General features: G+C 54.1%; 1 protein-coding gene across 13 annotated transcripts in view; it reads right to left on the bottom strand.

Annotated features, from left to right (window-relative positions):
• HDAC4 (histone deacetylase 4) overlaps positions 1-19,564 on the bottom strand; it is a 281,717-nt gene that overhangs the window by 186,032 nt on the left and 76,121 nt on the right. For 3 of the 13 annotated variants that reach the window (XM_073217871.1, XM_073217874.1, XM_073217881.1), the window contains exons 1-2: positions 10,557-11,566; positions 10,204-10,389 (exon numbers count right to left, since the gene is read on the bottom strand). The exons of 6 other annotated variants lie outside the window; for them this stretch is intronic. Coding sequence is in view for 4 of the 7 variants with exons in the window: in XM_073217860.1 (XP_073073961.1) it covers positions 10,557-10,665 (109 nt within the window). In the remaining 3 variants the exon portion in view is untranslated. Of the gene's footprint in view, positions 1-9,564; positions 9,727-10,203; positions 10,390-10,556; positions 11,567-19,564 lie in introns of those variants that run through there. 4 more of the 13 variants (XM_073217860.1, XM_073217861.1, XM_073217862.1 and 1 more) reach the window with 2 other exon arrangements.

Here is a 19,564-nt window from a genome sequence, read left to right as displayed (position 1 = left end):
AGGCTTCCAGGAAGAGGGACTGGCAGGGTGAAGGCCCAAGGCCAGGAGTGCAGGGATCCCCCACAAGCAGGAATCTGCGCAGCGGGACCCACAGCGGGGAGCAGTGCAGACCAGGCTGGAGCAGGAGTCCTCACGGGGCTGGGAAGCAAGAAGGGGCCTCAGCACCCCTGGGCATTTCCACCGCAGAGACCCAGAAGGCCCAGAGCAGATCAGAAAGAAGCAAAGCCGTCACACAGTCAGGAAGTGGTGAGGCTGAGCACTTGGCACCTTTGTTCTCGGTAGGCTTTATTTAGCCCTAAGTTACGCAAGTCCTGTCATAATGGCTGTGTTGGGCAATCCACAGCATCCACCCTTGGGGGGAAGTGGGGAGAAACAGGCACAGCGTCCTGCAGGAGGGACTGGGAGGGCGGGGCATGTTGGGGGTCAAAGAACGGAAACATCTCCTGGACCTCTGGCTGGATCACCTGGGGAGGGCAGGGCCGCACAGTGACAGGGAGAAGCCTGCGACCTGCAGCGGCCTCTGGCCCCCAGAGATGCCCTGCAGTGCAGGGAGACGGCTTGGGGGCACTGTGGCAGGGATCCTCCAGCCAGCTGGAATGCCGACCTGCTGCCCACCTGTACTTTCATCAAACAGGGCACTGCAAAATGTCCAACTACCACAAATAGCTCTCAGCGTCCGCTCTCCCCTACTCCTCGTCACAGGCCACCGACAGACAGAACCGGAAGGAGCCCCAGAGCAGTGGGGCGGGGCCTTTGAATGTGACCTCGGCAGGCTGATAGCAGAGGGGGGACTGGACAGCAGCAGCTTCGTTCTCAGGGGACGTGGCCTCGTGTCCTAGGTTGTCAGCACAGAGTCAGATCCAGGGCACAGGCGGGAGGAGGAGCGAGTGTGAGGGCAGGGAGGGTGCAGGGCGGCCGTGAGCTGGTACAGACATGCATCACGGAGTGGCTGCGGCTTGGGCCAATCAGGGCAACTGAGTCTTCATCCCCGGGCCCCATTCAAAGCCTCCAGCGAGCATCCAGGACTGCCTCCCTGAGGAAAGCAAGGGGCAAGCATTCCTCCTCGGGCTCCCATGCCCCAGGGGCCAAGGGTGACCCCACAGCATAGCCCCACTGCTCATGGAAGCCGGTTGGGTGCCCCTGGCGTGCACACCCAGACACACAGAGGCAGGAAGCCAAGGGCAGGTGAGAGCCACGCTACACCTGCGTACGGCTGGGCCAGGCGCACAGACTGCATGGCCCCAGCAGCAGGAGGGCAGGACTGAGCCCTAGAGGGTCTGCAGGGCCTACAGGGTGTGGGGCGCCAAGTGGCACACGGCCCGTCCACCCTTCCTCTCCGAAGAGCGTCCCCTCTGGCAGCAAGAGTGAGCTCCCCACAGTAGCCAAGGTGAATGAAGCGGGGCAGGAGGGAGACAAGCCCAGGAGGCTCTGTTCTGTGGTGTTTTTAATGTAAGTAAGTAGAGCATATTTAGAGGCTCAGAAAGAAAGGCAGAGACACCAGTGACCAAATATACAAGGAAAATGCTAGAAGGCATGGGATAGGAGCAGGAAGGTGGCCAACGGCCCAGTGTTTATCTGCCAGCTAGCAGCTTGACACAATGTGTCCCCCACTCCCCACCATCTTGACGAAATCACCTTTGGATGCCTAGTGGCCTGGCTTAAAGTTTGAGGGTAATCAAGGGGCACAGAGAGCGACTGGCAGCCGGTATGGGGCCAGAACGCAGGTGGCTGGCACCCAGGTAGGGCTGGGTTCACCACCCTCAGGTGGGACCAAAATCAGAGCTGGCACTCCCCACGGGCAGCACACACGGCAGGGAACAGGCAAGGGAGCTGGGAGGGATGGTGGTTGTGCTGGGCTGCCAGCAGGGCTCACATTACGGGACCCGGTAACTCGGCCCAGGCGAGGCCAGCCATAGGCTGGGCCTGGAAGTGTGCACACGTCCTATCCCTGGGATGCAGTGGGCCCTGGCACCGGGCGAAGGCCATGCGGAGCCTAGACTGTCTGAATGGCGCCCAGTTCTGTGCCAGAGCTGGGCTCACCCAGGAAACGCCCCACCACGGGGCCGGACAGGAAGGGCTGCTAGAGAGCAGCAGATGGCAGAGCCAAGAGCATCAAGCTGCGGTGGGAGGAAGGTGTGGAAAACAGCCCTGGACATGGGACCAAAGTGCACGTCAGACCTGAGTGTTTGTCACAATCACCAAACCAACTGGCACTGAGACATCATGATTTACTGAGGTCCACGCTTCACCCAGGAGTCCTCAGCTTCTCCCAAAAGCCCTTTTTCTTTCCAGGACCCCACCTGGGGCACCACATGACATTAGCGGTCATGCCTCCTGACTCTCCCTTTGACCCTAACAGTCTCGCAGACTGGCCCTGTTTTTGATGACCTTGACAGCGTGAAGGTGTCCTGTCCAACATGCCTTAGCTGGCAGACTTGCCTAATGTTTTCTCATGACTAGACTGGGGCGTGTGCCTTGGAAGGAAGATGCAGAAGTAAAGTGCCCTCCTCCTTGCTGCCCACCCAAGGTGCTCACTGGCAGCATGACTTTGGAAAACAGGACAGAAAAACAAGAACAAGTGCCAAAACCTGCTGGATACACCTCACGCTGCACTTCAGGGACACATAGACAGCTTGTAAGAGGAGAAAGGCTGACAATTAATGAGTGTGCGTTCGACCTTGGAGGGTCTGCCCAAAGAAAGTAGGAGGAAAGCAAAAGTGAAACCTAGAAAGCGAACTAAGACCAAGGGAATCAACAAGGTCAGAAGTTAGTTCTTAAACATCCAATAAAATGAAGACTGATCAAGAATTGCACAGAACTACAAATCTAGCAGGTGCTTAAAAGAGATTTCCCGATCAATTCCACAGCTGTAAAAATGAAAATTTAGATGAAAGGGGCAAATCCCTAAAAAATTACCTTAATCTACAAGAATTAGAAACTCAAATTATTACTACTATGGACATCAACCACTAAGAAAACATGAGCCCCAAATAGTCTGAAATGAATTATTCTGATTTTTGAAGGAACCAATCATTCAAATCTTATACAAATTCTTCCAGAGAATAAAAAAGCATTTGACATTAAAAAGGGAAAATTATAAAATCAGGAAAACAATTCCATTCACAATTGCATCAAAAAGAATAAAATACCTAGGAATAAATCTAACCAAGGAAGTGAAAGACTTATACTCTGAAAACTTCAAGACACTCATGAGAGAAATTAAAGAAGATACCAATAAATGGAAACACATCCCATGCTCATGGATAGGAAGAATTAATATTGTCAAAATGGCCATTCTGCCTAAAGCAGTCTACAGATTCAACGCAATCCCTATCAAAATACCAGCAGCATTCTTCAACGAACTAGAGAAAATAGTTCTAAAATTCATATGGAACCACAAAAGACCCTGAATAGCCCAGACAATCCTGAGAAGGAAGAATAAAGCAGGGGGCGGGGGGATCTTGCTCCCCAACTTCAAGCTCTACTACAAAGCCACAGTAATCAAGACAATTTGGTACTGGTACAAGAACAGACCCACAGACCAATGGAACAGACTAGAGAGTCCAGATATAAACTCAAGCATATATGGTCAATCAATATACGATAAAGGAGCCATGGACATACAATGGGGAAATGACAGCCTCTTCAACAGCTGGTGTTGGCAAAACTGGACAGCTACATACAAGAGAATGAAACTGGATTACTGTCTAACCCCATACACAAAAGTAAACTCAAAATGGATCAAAGACCTGAATGTAAGTCATGAAACCATAAAACTCTTAGAAGAAAACAGTAGGCAAAAATCTCTTGAATATAAACATGAGCAACTTTTTCCTGAATGCATCTCCTCGGGCAAGAAGAACAAAATAAAAAATGAACGAATGGATTCCATCATGCTAAAAACCTTCTGTACAGAAAAGGACACCAACAGCAGAACAAAAAGGCATCCTACAGTATGGGAGAGTATATTTATAAATGACCTATCTGACAAGGTGTTAACATCCAAAATACATAAAGAACTCACATGCCTCAATACCCAAAAAGCAAATAACCCTATTAAAAAATGGGCAGAGGATATGAACAGACAATTCTCCAAAGAAGAAATTCAGATGGCCAACAGGCACATGAAAAGATGCTCCACATCACTAATTATCAGGGAAATGCAAATTAAAACCACAATGAGGTATCACCTCACACCAGTTAGGATGGCCAACACCCAAAAGACAAACAACAAGAAATCCTGGTGAGGATGTGGAGAAAGGGGAGCCCTTCTATACAGCTGGTGGGAATGTAAACTAGTTCAACCATTGTGGAAAGCAGTATGGAAGTTCCTCAAAAAACTAAAAATAGAAATACTATTTGACCCAGGAATTCCACTCTTAGGAATTTACCCTAAGAATGCAGGATCCCAATTTCAAAAAGACAGATGCACCCCTATGTTTACTGCTGCACTATTTACAATAGCCAAGAAATGGAAGCAACCTAAGTGTCCATCAGTAGATGAATGGATAAAGAAGATGTGGTACATATACACAATGGAATATTATTCAGCCATAAGAAGAAAACAAATCCTAGCATTTGCAACAACATGGATGGAGCTAGAGGTTATTATGCTCAGTGAAATAAGCCAGGCAGAGAAAGACAAGTATCAAATGATTTCACTCATCTGTGGAGCATAAGAACAAAGCAAAAACTGAAGGAACAAAACAGCAGCAGACTCACAGAACCCAAGAATGGACTGACAGTTGCCCAAGGGAAAGGGACTGTGGAGGATGGGTGGGAAGGGAGGGAGAAGGGGAATGAGCATTATAATTAGCACACATAATTTAGGGGGGGTCACAGAGAAGACAGTATAGCACAGAGAAGACAAGTAGTGACTCTATAGTATCTTACTATGCTGAGGAATAGTGACTGTAATGGGGCATGTGGTGGGAATCTAGTAACCACAATGTTGCTCATGTGACTGTATATTAATGATACCAAAATTTTAAAAAGTGGGGGAAATTACAGGCCAATACAACTCAAGAACAGAGAGGGAAACATCTTAAACATTACCAAACCTCCTCCAGCCAAGTATAAGAATATTTATCACAAGCCAGGTGGATCCCCTGCAAGAAACCAAGGGACATTTGATAACAGAAAGTCTCTGAGTGTTAACTCAACATATTAACAAATTAAAGGGGAAAAATCGCATGATCATCACAGTAGATGCAGAGAAAGCACTCAGCTACTAAAACACATTCACCTATGAACTCAGTCTGAAAAGGGGAATACAAAAACCTATGGCAACCATCACTCTTACACGGGGCATGTCCTTAGCCTTCCCTTCAAGGTCAAGGACCACAGCAGGGAGCCAGCATTTCTGCTCCTGTTTGGAGCCCATCTAGATCCCTTAACAAGCACAGGAGTAAGACAAGGAAGATAAATACAGTTGTAAGGAGAAAGAAGCAAAATTGTCACCACCACAGGTAATGTTCTGCGTCTTAGAAACCCCGAAGAGACCTAGAAAAACTTTTCAAAGTAGTATGATTTTAGGAAAGTGATTGGATATAAAAATAAAATAAATATCAATTTTATTTCCATATGCTAGCAACAGAAAACCAAATTTTTAGAAAGATGTGTCTTCAATAGGAAGGAAAACCCAAGCTGTACCAAAGAGTAAATCTAACATAACACAAGGTCTTCATTGGAGAGAATGGTGAACATCCACGGAAAGGCACTGAAGATCCTATCAGCGGGAAGATAAGGATGCAAAGGGAAGCTCCCAGTACTGGAACCCACACAGTATACCTACACTTCTCTGGAGGAGTCGTGCCCGAAGAGCTGAAACACTCACAGGAGGGGGACCGTGCAGGACAGCGCCGTGCCGGCCGGGGACAGGCTCACGTTCAGCTGAGCACAGCAGGCAGGCCAGAGATGGACCCGGCCTGATACACAACAAAGCGGGCAGTGTGGCTTCCCTGGGAAGGGTGCAAAGTTTCAGGCATTACAGTTACCAAATGGGAGAAGAAAATGAACTGAGCCCTATGTCGTACCATCCACAAAAATCAGGCTTAAATAAGAGAGACAAAATGTTAAAAGTCACAGGAGAAAATATACACTTTCATGTCCCTGAGGAAGGGAAGGATTTTTGGTGTTGCTCTGTTTTTTTGGTAAATATTCACTACAAAGGAAACGTCAGTTTTTGGCTCAGACAAGTTGTAATTTCAGAGGAACCATTTCTGCCTGTGACCTTCTTCTGTCGTACCATGTGCCTGTCAGTGTGCTCCCGGACAAAGTAAGCGGACTGCAGTGTTTGAAATGGTGTCTTTTTCCTTCTTCCCTCACCAAGACTTTCCTGAGTGCCATGCGGGCTCAGCACTGTGCCACAGGACGTGAAGAGAGGACACGTGAATTTCAAGGCAAGGAGGCAGCACTGGCGAAGGGATGAAGGTAAGCTGAGCAAAGGGCAGCTGCCCAGCCGGACCTCCGCACCAGGACCTGGGAAGGAGGCCCTGCTTCCCCTGCTCTGAGGTAGGAGCCCCCCGGGAACAGAAAATACAACTACTTTATCTAGTTTGTTGAACAGAGCGTGTGGAGGGCCTTTCCAGTGGGTGGCAGGAGACCCGGGCATGAGGACCGGAACGCCCGGCACAGCGACCCGGGCACGAGGACTGGGATACCCGGTGCAGCGACGCAGGCACGAGGACTGGGACGCCCGGCAGAATGACAGTCTACTTTATGCTGCTGAAGGAGACTTGAGTGTGAAGGGCGGGTGGTCGGTAGAGCCGACAAACCCAGGGGCCTTCGGTATCACACAGAGAGCGTCTGGGGGCACAGGACTGGGAGGAGCCACCCTCACAGCGTGCAGACGGCAGACAGGCCAAGCTGCAGCAGTGGAGGGCGGCGCAGCCAACACCACTGAGCCCCCCCCACACCACCCTGGTCACCGCTGTTTCTGCGCTGCCCCGGGGTGGGAGGTGGGGTTTATATCATTCATTCAGCATCTGTCTATACACAGGGAGGACAGGGTTGAGGTTTATTCGGTAGTGACTGAGCCAGCCAACAGGAAAACTGATTTTTTAAAAAGGAAAAAAGCAACTCAGAGGGGCTCCCTGTTTCCACCTGCTGGTGTGACAGGACAGGGCTGACCTCACATTTCTCTTGAAACCTGGATTCCTAACAAAGGGAACCCTGGTAGGATCAGCCCAAGGGCCCAGTGCAACACATTTTTATCTTGGGCCTTGCCCAGTGCCAAGGGACATGACAGGAAAACCTGAACCGTGGCAAGGAAGTGAGGTCTCGGGTTGTGACCAGCCTGCCAGAGCAGGCCCAGGCCGGGGCCGGGGGCAGGGCTGGGGCAGGGCCCCGCTGGTGCGCGCACAAGCCCCACAGCTGGGACACGGAGCGGGCGAGCCGAGAACAGCCAGCTGACGGCTTATGTCGCCGGTGTTTTAGGGAGCATCGCAGCCTTTGGGAGGGGAATCTTCTGTGGGACAGGGGCCTGGGGGAACCGCGGGACTTCGGGAGAAGGATGGCTCCTCTCTGGAACTCCAGCTCGGAGGGTGCCAGTGCTCAGCAAGCCACAGTAGGGCCCGGAGCCGGCCTGCTGTTGAGACCTCACAACTGAAAACAGCTTTAGAGGACAACCTACAATTAACACGGGACAATTATCTTCTTAATTTAGGTTAATCTCTTCTTCACAGTACCAGTTGGCAGGTGGAGGGGCGGCACCAGGGACATCTAAGTGGGTGCTTTTTATTTTGCTCTTCCAAGTCCACACATTTTAAATATTGTAAGGAAGATTTAAGATGTCCAGCACCTTCCAGAAAAGGGGCCTGAGTCCCGAGAGCCCAAAGGGCTCTGAACCCAGGCCTCCTCCTGCAAGTGGCCACACCTGCACGGAGACTGAACCTTTGCTGAGACAGCAGAGCCCCCGGCTGTCCCCACTGCCCTGCCGGCGGGAAGGTTGCACTCCCCCACGGCGGGTGGGGCCCACACGTACAGTGGCCCGGGGCGGGCGCAGGCAGTGCTGGGTGCAGAGCCCTGCGCCCTGGCCACAGCCCCAGCAGCGCCTGGGCGGTCCCTGGCAATCACAGTGAGGCCCCAGGCCCCCAGGCCCAGCCTCGCAGTAAACAAAGTGCCCTGGCGGCCCCTCCTCGGCGAGAACACAAGCCCTTTCAGCATGTGTTGTTTGTTTGAGGCATGACGCAAAGGCCTTTGAGAGCGGCTGCGACCGAGGCTGACGCCGCCCTCCACTGAGCCAAGGAATCTGCTGGGCCGGCCTTGACCACGAGCCCCAGCCAAGAAATTAGAGCAGCCTGGGCACCGGTGGGGCAGAAAACTGCAGACCGCTTGCACCTCCCACCCCCATTTAAAATGCGTATTGTTACTTCCAGAACAGCAAATACCAGCATCCTGCCAGAACAACAGGTCAGGTCAAATAATGTATGCGATTCAGGGACACCCCAATTCTCCACAATGAGAAGTCCTACGGCAGGAGTGGGGTTGAGGAGGCAGGGAAGATAACTGTTTCTTTGTTGTCCGTTTTCTTTTTTTGGAATAGGGGTAGGAGAGGTAAGCTTCAGAAGCCAAGGAGGCTGTGCTTCATGAGGACTTTGGGTGGACAGTCCCCTTAAAGCCAGCCCCCTAGTGCTCAAAGCAAAGCCCCATGCAGGCCCTTCAGCAGGAAAAGAATATTTTCAACTTCAGTTCCACCCAAACAGTAATAGGAAACTCCTTAGAATTTAGTTTCACGTATATGTATGTTATTTTATAATTATGTGACTCCCCTGGCTTTCAGACTCGAGGGACTGCCTTCCCCTAACCAGTGTTTCTGGTGAATCTTTGTAAACACTTTGCAAGACCTTGGGGTTCCTTCCTGAAAACCCCATATTAGACATGCCGCCCTGCATTTCCCTAGCAGAGGCGAACCCCGGAGGGCAGCTCCCCCTGACCTGTGGGTTGAGGGTCAGGCAGCATTCCCCACCAGCAAGCCACAGTAGCAGAGCAGGGATGGGTCACGTCAGTGGTGCACCCGGCCTTCTGCAGTCACGGAGGTGACACCGACCTGCAGACAGAGAGGCATGGCAGGGCCACGGAGAGGGGCTGTGGGTCCGCAAGCTGGCAGCATACTGCCCAGGAGCCTGTGGCCACCCGCAGATTCCAGTACTGGGATGCTAGGTCCCTGCTCCGTGCGCAGCCAGGGGGACCGCCCCTGCCTCGCCACTGCCCTCTGCCCACATGCCCCTTTCAGGGTCCATCCCACCCTGTACTGAGATGCTGACCCTGCACCACCCAGACACACCTGACCTGCCTGAATGGACAGCGGGGACACTGGCACCCTCCTTCCTCAGAAGACTTCAGTGGGAAAACATTCAATGACAAGTACTTGCTAAGTGCCTGCTTACAAGAGGGGCCCTGGCACACTAAGAGCAGAACAAGGATTTAAATCATCCCCTTGCTGTAAGAAAGAGAAAGCAGATGTACCAGAAGACATTTCTAGAAAGAGCCAGGCCATTCAAATTGTGCCCCCATCTCTCCCCCAGCCCCAACCCTTCACTCTGCGCCACACGAAGCAGTTACCTCTCACTAGGCAGGGGGTCAGGTCACATTCATGTGACCCCATAACTCGGACGAGGACCACGCTAAGCACACATGTGCTGCTTGCACTTTGGGAAGTTTCTTCTGGAAGCCATGGGATAGGCTGATGGGAAATCCGAAGTCTACTCAGCTGTCAGGAGAGAGGTGGCAGTGGCAACAGGAACAGAGCAGAGCAGAGGGATTAGAGCGATTCTGGAAGGACAGCTGTACCTCAGAAACTGATGCAACGCTGCTGGCGGAGAAAGAGGAGAGTCCTGCGCAGCCAAGGTTTCAGGGTGGGTGGGAGGGAAGAACGTGGTGGGGAGCAGTTAGGGACACCGAGCAGGGCTCACAGCACCCTTAGTGGCATCCTGGATGAGCTCCGGTAAGAGCGCAGGACTGGACACGGCGGAGAGAGCTGTCAGGGTCAGCCTGCCTGCAGCTGTGGGCAGGAACGGCTGGGGTGGGTCTTGGAGGCCTCAGAGGCAGCCCTATTCCAGCCTCGGCTCCTCAGCGCCCCTCACCCCCCCGGGGACACTGAAGACACGTGGTCAACGCTGATAAGCCCTCCGAATGGGGCAGAGAGCCAGAAAACCTGTGCTGCTGTGCTCACTCAACAGAGGGGCAAAATCAGCAACTAACCTCAAAGCCTCTGCTGGCCCAAGATCGGAGAGATCGTCGGGGCATCTCTGGGACGAGGCTGTCCAGTGAGACTTCCACTGCCATTGGCCCCTTGGGAGGGGTTTCCTTGTAATGCAGACGATGGTGACAGTAAGTGCGAGTGCAGAACGCAAGCAGCAGAATGCTACAGTCCCCAGGAAGCCAGTTCTGCAGAAGCCGCAAGACACAAGACACAAGAAAAGGAGCGGGAAAGACACATGAGCGTGGTCCCGGGGAACGCAGCGACATGATCAGAAGAGGACTCGGAGGAGTTTTCTTCCCCATTTTCAAACGTTTTTATTCTTTACAAGTTTCCTAAAATAAACAATCCCTACCTTCATGGCAGGAAGAGCCAGTCGCCGTCGCATTCAGAGGGCACCCCCATGTGTCTGCAGTGCTGCCCCTCCCCTGTTCTGTCTGGTTTACTCTCCCGCGGAGCTTCATCTCACTTCTTGAATAAAATGTGCTCACTAAAACCAACAGCAAAATCACTATGGCGTTCTGCGTGCACAGGCTAGAGAAGCGGCCATCGTATTTCTACAGCCACTTTCCTTCTGAACAGGGGCAGGGCAGCTTCTCAGAGTGTCTGTCATCTTTCCAAGGCACCTCACACGTCACAGCAGCTTCTTAGGCTCTGACCTCGCCCTCTAGGAAGGGCCAGTAACGGGGGCGCGCGAGCAGCCGGACCCCGATCGCTGCACAGGAAAGAGCTGAGGGGCCCCTGACAGTGCCCCCATTTCACGGATGGGGCCACTGAGGCACACAGAGTCTCAAGCACTGCCGAGGCCCCCAGGCAGGAAAGGATAGCGTGCGTAGGGCCCTACTCTGACTGCCACCAGCAGCTGCCCTGGAGCACTGCCTGTCCAGTCGGGAAAGACTCATGCAGGACGCACATCCAGTGACACGCACGGCGGGCTGGGGGTACGGATGCCTCGGGAACAGCTGCTGCCATCCCGTGGAGCACCCTCCATTCCCGGCCCGGTGTGGGGTCCCCGCCCGACAGCCGCCTGGAGCGCCAGGGCCCAGCTCCTGCTCTGCTTTCCCTGCTTCACTGGCTGTTGTCTCCGTTTAAATGCAGAGGGCCAGCTGGGCTCTGACACTTGGATTCTAAAGGTCACGACATTTCCAGAGCCTCAGATCCTCACACGGCTGCCTGGGATCAGGGCCACAGTGCTGGCTGGCATTTAGGAGACGCCTCGCTGTTTTTTTAGGACTTAGCATTTATCTGATCATTTCTGGCTCTTTTTCCTTGAACACAGGCATTCAGCAACAAACTTCAGTGGTATTTCCCAACCTGCTTGGGGACAATGAAGTGGGTGCTTGTCACACACCTGAAGATGACCTTCCTGGGGTAGGGGCAGTTGGGGGAGGGGGGGGGGGAGGCACAGGAAATGGGTTTTTGACCTGAGCCTGAGAGATTCTCGGTAGCAGATAAATTGACAACACACTGATTAATGGCTAAAGTGGCTCACCAGCCCTGCCCGCCTACATCAGACGATCTGGAACTATTTGCTCTAATTTCCCTTGACATTCAATATTTAGTTATTCCTGCCAAGAATGAAACGGTGATCTAGACGGCTTCCAAAAGGTGTTCCCTAGGGAGCTGGGAAAAAATAAAACAGCCTCCATTTCTGATTATTTTTATATTTTAGAAACAGAAGTAGCTTCACTCTACTCAATGTAAGGCTGGGGCTATGCCCTACCCGGTTGCTGTCAGGGGCCCAGGAGGCCCTCCCACAGCCGGGAAGGGAGCATGGGATGGCCCTCAGGGCCTGACCCAGCAGCTCTGCACAGACTCTGCCGGCTGAGGAGGCACCTGCGCCTTCCCCTGAGCCGCAGGCACTTGCTCAAACCTACGGAATGCAGGCATGTGTAGCCCCGTCAATGCAATGGGCTGCTCAGAGGGTGGGGCCCTGAGGTCAATCACTCTTCAGGGAGGAACCCCATGCTGTCCCGAGAGCTGTGCTCAGTGTCTCTGACTTGCCGGCAAATCATAGGAGAACCTCGTTTGAGATGTGCCCAGGTGACCCAGAGCCCAGGAGGACCCCAGTGTTTTCCTGCACATCCAATTTCCTCAAGAGGGCAGCCCCCACCCCAGTCTTTGTCTGCTGCTTCTGGCCAGGCCCCAGGCTGCACAACACACTGCCCAGAGGCTCAAGGCAGGTGCCAGGACACTCTGGCCGGGGGAGCCACAAGCCATCCGCCCACAGTGCAAATCTCAGACAATCTGCTTCCTGCTTCTGGTTGCCACGTGATGCTCAAGGAGCTGTTCTTGTTTGCTTCCTACTGGGAACCCCTCTGGATAAGGGACCTGGGGTAACAGAGCCAGGAGCAAACTTCAGCAGCAAACTTTAAACAACACATAACGGAAAAGCACGGCTCGCAGTCACACAGTCAATGGCTTGAGGGTGGGCCCGCACACAGGCAGGTTGCTCACCAGCAGTCCAGGGGGTCACTGTCACACCTACGGGCTAGCTCCCTTTAGAAGCAATGGCCATTCTACCTGCTAGCAGCAGCCATCCATCTTCCAGAGGTTGCTGTTGTGGCAGAGCCCAACCACCCTGCTCAGCGCTCCTGCCGCAGATCCGCATCTGGCCCAGGAACTGTGGGCACTGGGGCAGCAGGCCGGGCTGGAAAGGGCCTGTGGGTGGGAGGTCAGGCCTCAGCAAGTGTGCCCCCCACCCCCCACCCAGGACCTCCCTGGAGAAGCAGGAGCAAAGCTCTCTACAAGCGTTATTCCAAAACAACGCACACATCTTAAAACGAAAGCACCCACTCCTATGACACCGCTGACACGCCGACTGCTGCCCCTTCCGTCTGATCTTAGCAGCCTGCAGACCAGTTTAACTATTCCAGGTGTCGCTCCCAACTTTCTCCAATCAGAATCTTTGTGGAAGCACTCTGCATCCTCCTTAGGGTGAAAAAAGGAGCAGCTGCTTCCCAGCACAGCAGCCTCTCGAACAGACAGACGCCAGGAGCGCTGTGCGGCCGAGGCCTCCCCAGAGCCGGCACTGGCCTGCCTGACCCTGGGGGTCCCGCCTGAGGCAGGTCGCTGGCTGCCTGCTGGCTCTGCTTCTGCAAAGTCCTCCGCCGCCGCCAGGCCCAGGCTACCCTCGGAAGCTGGCACACCCTCTGGCACAGAAGGGAGCTGGCAAGGCTGTGAGGGAGCCCAGGAAGGGCCAGCAGGTTTGCGGGGTGCGGCTGCCAGCACGTGCTGAGTACACACCCATCTCTCCTCCCTGGTCTGCACAGACACCCATGAGGCTGGTGTCACCACAACCCTACTTTACAGGGAGGAAGTGGAAGGGTCAAGTCACCGGACCAGGTCACCAGCTGGTCCAGAGCCCCATCTCACTATCTGCCAGCTCCGCAGACAGATCCCCAAGTCAGCCCAGCCCCCAACACAGCTGCCGTGGCCCGGGCACAGCAGGGTCACAATCTGATACACATGTGAAACTGCCTTCCTGCTTGTTTGGTTTGCTGGCATCATTTCAGGAGCTGGTGTGAAGGCCCATGTTGAGTCAGAGGGCTCTAGAGTCCAGGCCTGGACTTTGCGGGTCAGGGCATGTGGCCATGAGCCGGTGGCCACCCCACTGGGCCACAGCCTCCGTGTGTGTAAGAGAAGCTTACCTGAGGGTAGACACGTGTGAGAATGGCCCCATAAGTGTGAGCTTGCACGCGCCTGCCCCCACCACCACCAGCCCCTCGGTGGCCAAGGCTTTGCCCAGAGAAGGTAGGAACTAGGAAAGTATGGACCAGATACCCGTGTAGTGTGGGTGTGTGAGCTTCTGGAACCATAATGGTGAATGCGTGCACAATACATTCACATCATAAAAAATCCATGGATGAAACACAATCAAGAAACCCCAAATCAAACAACCCTCCTAACCAGATGCTTGCACGAAGGCAGCTCAGGGCACAGCAGGTCAATGTCTGGTTGTTCCGGAAGCAAACAGAGCTGGGACCCAATCCAGGCTGCAAGATGGATTTGGCTAGTCCCCTGGACAAGTTGCGGCTTCTTGGAGGCTGGCAGACCACCTGGGCATCACGGGGCTCAGTGGAGATGCTTCCAGAACCTGACTCACAGCAGGGACCCACAAACACTACGGCCCTGGCATCTCTGGGGACTCACCAGGCACTTAGTTCAAGTGTATCTCACCGCAGACACTCCAAGTCCAGCACCCCGAGCCACCGCCTCGCCACTGCACTGTCGCCCTTCATGCTTACAGGAGACCCTGTTCACCCTCATGACCCGCCCACCGCAGCCTCACTCCAAACTCTCCTTTATCCAAACCCGGATGAGCAGCACAACAGGAACATTCGGCCACATGGCACCGGAAGTGCAGCCGCAGCCCACCTGCCTGGAGCGCAGCCTCATGGGAGTGACCCACTTCGTCCGCAGGGGCAGGGCCCGTGCTCACCTTCACAGGGCACAGCGTTCTGAATCACTAAGGACCTCCCAGAGACTCAGTTCCCCAAAAATGTACTGTGTCAGGAAACACCCCTTCTTTGTCAAATATTGAAAAACTAGAATTGGGTGGCCGCCTGCCACCACGAATAGTCCCAGAAGTCAATGCATCAATGATTTTTCATTCAACAACAGAAAGGCCATACCAGGCAAAGCCATGTTGGATGGGAACAAGGGTAGCGAACTGCCAGGACGAAGGCACCAGAATGAACTGAACACCTAGGCAGACGCTCAGACGCCAACACAGGAGGAGAGCAGGCCCTGGAGGCTCCCTTCACCACACGTGCACAGTGCAAGGGCAGCTACGCGCTTACTCGAATTGATGTCTCACAGGCTACTGAGCAACATTTACCAGCCAAGGCATTTTCAACATCGCACAGCCAAAGGGATTCCCTGTGCGAGGGGCCAAGGGTGGAATCACGAGGGAGGGCCATCTACACGGGTGGCTAGGTGGCTTTACAGACCCCGATCTGAATAAAGCCCATCTAGGTGCCCGCTTGCCTGCGCATCCAGCTTCCCACCTGCTGCGAGCATGTAAAATGAGCAGGACACAGCCTACAAGCCAAGCCAGTGACAGACTCGGGCAGGAGCCTGCACGGACAGAGCTAAGGACAGAGCAGGTGGGGGTTGGGGGGACAGCAGCAGGGGTTTGGAGGGGCGGGAGGGGTGGGGAGTGAGGGCAGCCGGCACTGCATGAGGACTGATTCCCACAGTTGTATTTTGAGGTTCTCCTGAATTCCATCAATGAGCCCGTTTATCCTGCCCCTGAGGGAGTGTCTGTTCCTTAGACCAAAAGGGCCCCTACTGGGACGGTGTGCCCTCGCTGCAACATAGGACGCTGGCATGCCAGCTCCCTAACCTTGAGAGGGAACCTAACTTCAGCACATCCTGAAGCCGCCCAGGGTGCTCATGGCTAGAACACCCCCGTTCCCAGGCTAAAACACCCCCATTCCCAGGCTCAGAACACCCCTGTTCCCACACAAACACTCTTTTATCCCAACCAGGAAATGCTACAGGATTAGGCTTTCTATTTTCAAACAGCTGAGTAAAGAACAGATCCTATAGCCCTCAATCTAGAGCCTTCCTTCACGCTATACAGTAGGTGGCCACTTAAATTAAAATTAAATGATATCTAAAATTCCATCCCTCGGTCGCACTAGCCACATGTGAGCTGCTCAACAGCGCAGGTAGAGATCATTCCATCGCAGAACGTTCTAGATTAGGGGACCGGGGAGTCTCTTCTTTACAAAGCCATCTTGTAGCCCGGTGTCTCCTCTTCATCCCCGTGAACAGGAAACCCCTCCCAGCTGTCGTAGCTCTGACTGAATGTGGATCACGCTGGACTGATGCCCCAGCGGAAAGAGTTGCACCCTGGGAGTCGTGAAAACACCCGATTTTCCCTCACCAGTTCCTACGAGATTTTTTCAGAGCGTTCTTTTCCTCCTCTCTTCTGTTCCACGCCTGCGTTTTGCTTGACATGGGAAGAATGAGGCAGAAGGAAAAAGCAGAAGCCCATTCATTGCTCACTCTACTCCTATCCACGGAGCCCCATGTGGTCCCAGAAGCCTTCAGGGGACCGCAGGAGACCCCTCTGTGGGGCCAGGGCCCTTTGGTCTGCGCTCCCCACCCTCTGGGACCGGGAGGCTAGAAGGCCAGTTCTCACCTTCCCCAGCCCTCCAGTCTGCTCCTGCACCAGTTCTCACCCCAAGACCTTTCTACAGAGCGCTCGGGCAAACCCCCACCACCCCGGCTGCTCACCTCCTTGACTTACAGTGGCACCGCGCTCTGCAAGGCGGCACCTCCTCTCACCCGACTCTCATGCTGAAAAGCCTGCCTCCCACTCCAGTCATATTGGAATGGTGCATTTTTACAGTTCATGAGTTTCTAAGCCCTGTGGACTGTTCCTCTGGGCAGTGTGGCCCAAATGTGACTGTCTGCTCTCTGCTCAAGTGACCAGGAGTCTCAGACAAGAGTAGCCGGCCATGAATGCTGTCTGCTGGGCCTCCCACACCGGTCCTGCTCCTGAGCCCTGCCGATGCCTTGTTCGTTTGTCTCTTTGTGGAAAACGACGTGCTCACTGCTGCAGCGCTTGTCCAGCCATGGCTGCCAGACAGATGATCTGACCACAGTTCGTTTCTCCATCACAAACCTGGCTGATCACTAGTGCTGAAGAGATCATGCTTAAGACCAAAGCCACCCATCGTCTCTTCTTTAGAAAAAGCCCTAAGGCCTCAGGGACCGTCACTAGCATCAGCACTGCAGCAGCGTCGGTCGGTGATGGTCAGGAATTACTGCAGCCACGGGAGGAGGGTCCAGTGCAGTCAATGGCCTATAATGATGCCGTGAACACACAGCTCACCGAACCATCCAGAACATCTGCAATACCAGGGCTCCCAGGCTGTGGAGAAAAAAGTTGTGACTCTTGCAGGATCACTTTCAAAAAACAAGGACTATTGTGGCTGGAGAGCAGTTTTCTCCAAAGGAGCATGGTGACCCTTCTCAGGGAATGGCAGGCAGGCCCAAAGGAACTTCCTGGTGGGCGTTTCCAGGGACCTCCAAGTAGGTCTGCTTCAGAAGCAGGATGAGATGCACAGGCCGGCAAGTTCACCTGCTCCTGAGCTTCCACCTCACCACGCGGGCCGACCAAAGGGCTCATCAAGCTGGGAAGCAGGAGCAGAGAATCTGGCGTCAAGGAAAACCTCTCTCCCGGCCGTGCCTCTCAGACACGCCAGCAGACCCAGGAGGGCAGAGCTTCCCTCCGGGGCAACTCCGCGAGGTGGTGCGCCCAAGTGCTCAATTGCATTTTCCCTTTTCCAGCTATGCAGTGTGAGGAAGCAGGTAACCCAGTAACATTTGACGGCCAGGACCCAACCCAAAATGCTGGTTCTAGACCCCCCAAGGAGCACACCTCCCTCCTGGCCTGCTGGGGCCACGGCTGAGCTCCTGGGAGGCCCTCCTTCAGGAAGAATGTCCACTGGGGAAATCACATGACAATCATTCACTCTTAAGAACCTTAAGGTTAAACCATCACCTCATTCCTCCCCAGCATCCCCATCAAAGGGTCTTTGCTGAGCGTTTAGGACATGAAAATCAGGACTCCCACTGAGCCAGAGAGCACACGGGAGCCCAAGGCGGGCATGGCCCCTGCTGTCCAGGGCCACAGCGCCCCAGCTCAGCTGGGGGACAGGCCTTTCTGGCATGGAGATGGGACAGAGCAAGGACAGATGCGAGGAGGCCTGAAGCACAGGCTCCGGGAAGCCACCAGGGCCTGACAATGTGGAATTGTCGTTTCTTGTTTCCTAGCTAATACATTTATTTTTGTCTTTCTCCAGCACCAGGTAAATCTCCCGTCCTCTTCTCATCAAGAACGGTCACTGGTGTAAAGGGAAATACTTGTCACCGTTTTGCAATTGTCCCGAGGCACCTCCGGCAAGGCCAGTGCACCCAGTTTGTCTCGCTGGCCCCCGGCCCCCACAGCCGGCCCACGGTATGCTCCCCTGGATCCCTCGGCGACCTAACGGTTTCAGGTCTTCTCGTTCTAAGCTCACAGTGGAGGAAACCGACCAGCTGAGTTGCTGCCTCAATGATTTGCTGATCACATGAAGACTTCCAAGGGGGCTCGGCACACCGTCCACGTTCTCATAAAAACAGCCCACGTGTGACTGTCCTGCGCAGCTAGAGACCCCACGCCTCAGGTCAAAAAGCCGTTCGGACAGCTGTGTGCTCACCCACGCCTCCCAGGGGCCCGTTGGCGGCTCAAGAACCCACGCGGTCCTGTCAATGCTCAGCACTGAGGACCCAGCTCGTGCCCCGCTCGGGCGCCTACTGAGGACCCCGCCTCTGTGCCCACAGCCTCCCAGCCCCTACCCAGGCCCTCACTGAGCACACCCCACAATGCCGGCAGCCAGCTCTGGAACCCAGCTTCTCCATGGGCGACCCCTGGCCTCAGACAAGCTGTGTGACCTCTGAGTCTGTTTCCTCGTATACACATGGCACAGATGCAGCAAAGGCAGAAAGCAGAGCTTCTTAGCCCTCGATCCACATGAACATGGGCTGGAGTCCACAGGCCCCAAGCCTGGTGCACAAATTTGTCTCACCTGCCATAAGGAACAAGCGAGATGAGCCCTGTAAACCCTGGGTGCGTTGTGAGCCTGAAATGGGACGAGGCGGTGGTGTGGTGTGATCGCCACCAACAATGTGAAAAGGAAGATCAACACGCCAGGTCCAGCTCAGTTCTCAGGGCTCCATCGAGGCTCGGATGGAATAACCTAATATACATGAAAAAATCCTGAAATCTCCATGTGCAAAGTAAATAGTTCAAGTCCATTCAAAGTTCCAAAAGGCATGTGTTTCAGAAGGGAACCCAGGCCTGAGAAGGTTTACACAGAGGCGATGTCCCCCCTATTCCAGGCTCCTGGAAACGGCCGGGTCCTGTTAATAGGCCCAGGGAGTCAGGAGCCCAACTGTGGATGAAGTGAAGGCTCCTGTGGCCAGTGGCCAGGATCCTCCCCTGGCCCTGGTCGGCTAGCTCACTACACACGGGTGGGCAATGCATCATTACTGACTCTATATAGAGAGCCCTGCCCAGTGCTCTGGCGACACGGTGGCATGGCTGCAGGCTGAGGGAGAGCAGAGCAGAGGCTGGAGCAGTGGCAGCACCGACGACAGAGGGCCAGAGGCAGAGACCGGCCTGCTGCCTGCAGACTCGCTCTGAGTGAACAGGATTCTAGTGATTGACCTGCCACCGTGGGAACAAAGTTGGGTATAACCCTTTCACCCCAAGAATGTTCTACTGCCATTTCTTTGGTCACAGTGAATCCATAGTGAACTTGCCCGGGGTTGAAACCCACTGACATGACACCGACAACGGGGCTG

This window comes from Manis javanica, chromosome 12 (genome assembly GCF_040802235.1).
Source record: "Manis javanica isolate MJ-LG chromosome 12, MJ_LKY, whole genome shotgun sequence".
Classification (NCBI taxonomy): domain Eukaryota; kingdom Metazoa; phylum Chordata; class Mammalia; order Pholidota; family Manidae; genus Manis; species Manis javanica.
This window is presented reverse-complemented; position numbering and strand designations above follow the sequence as displayed.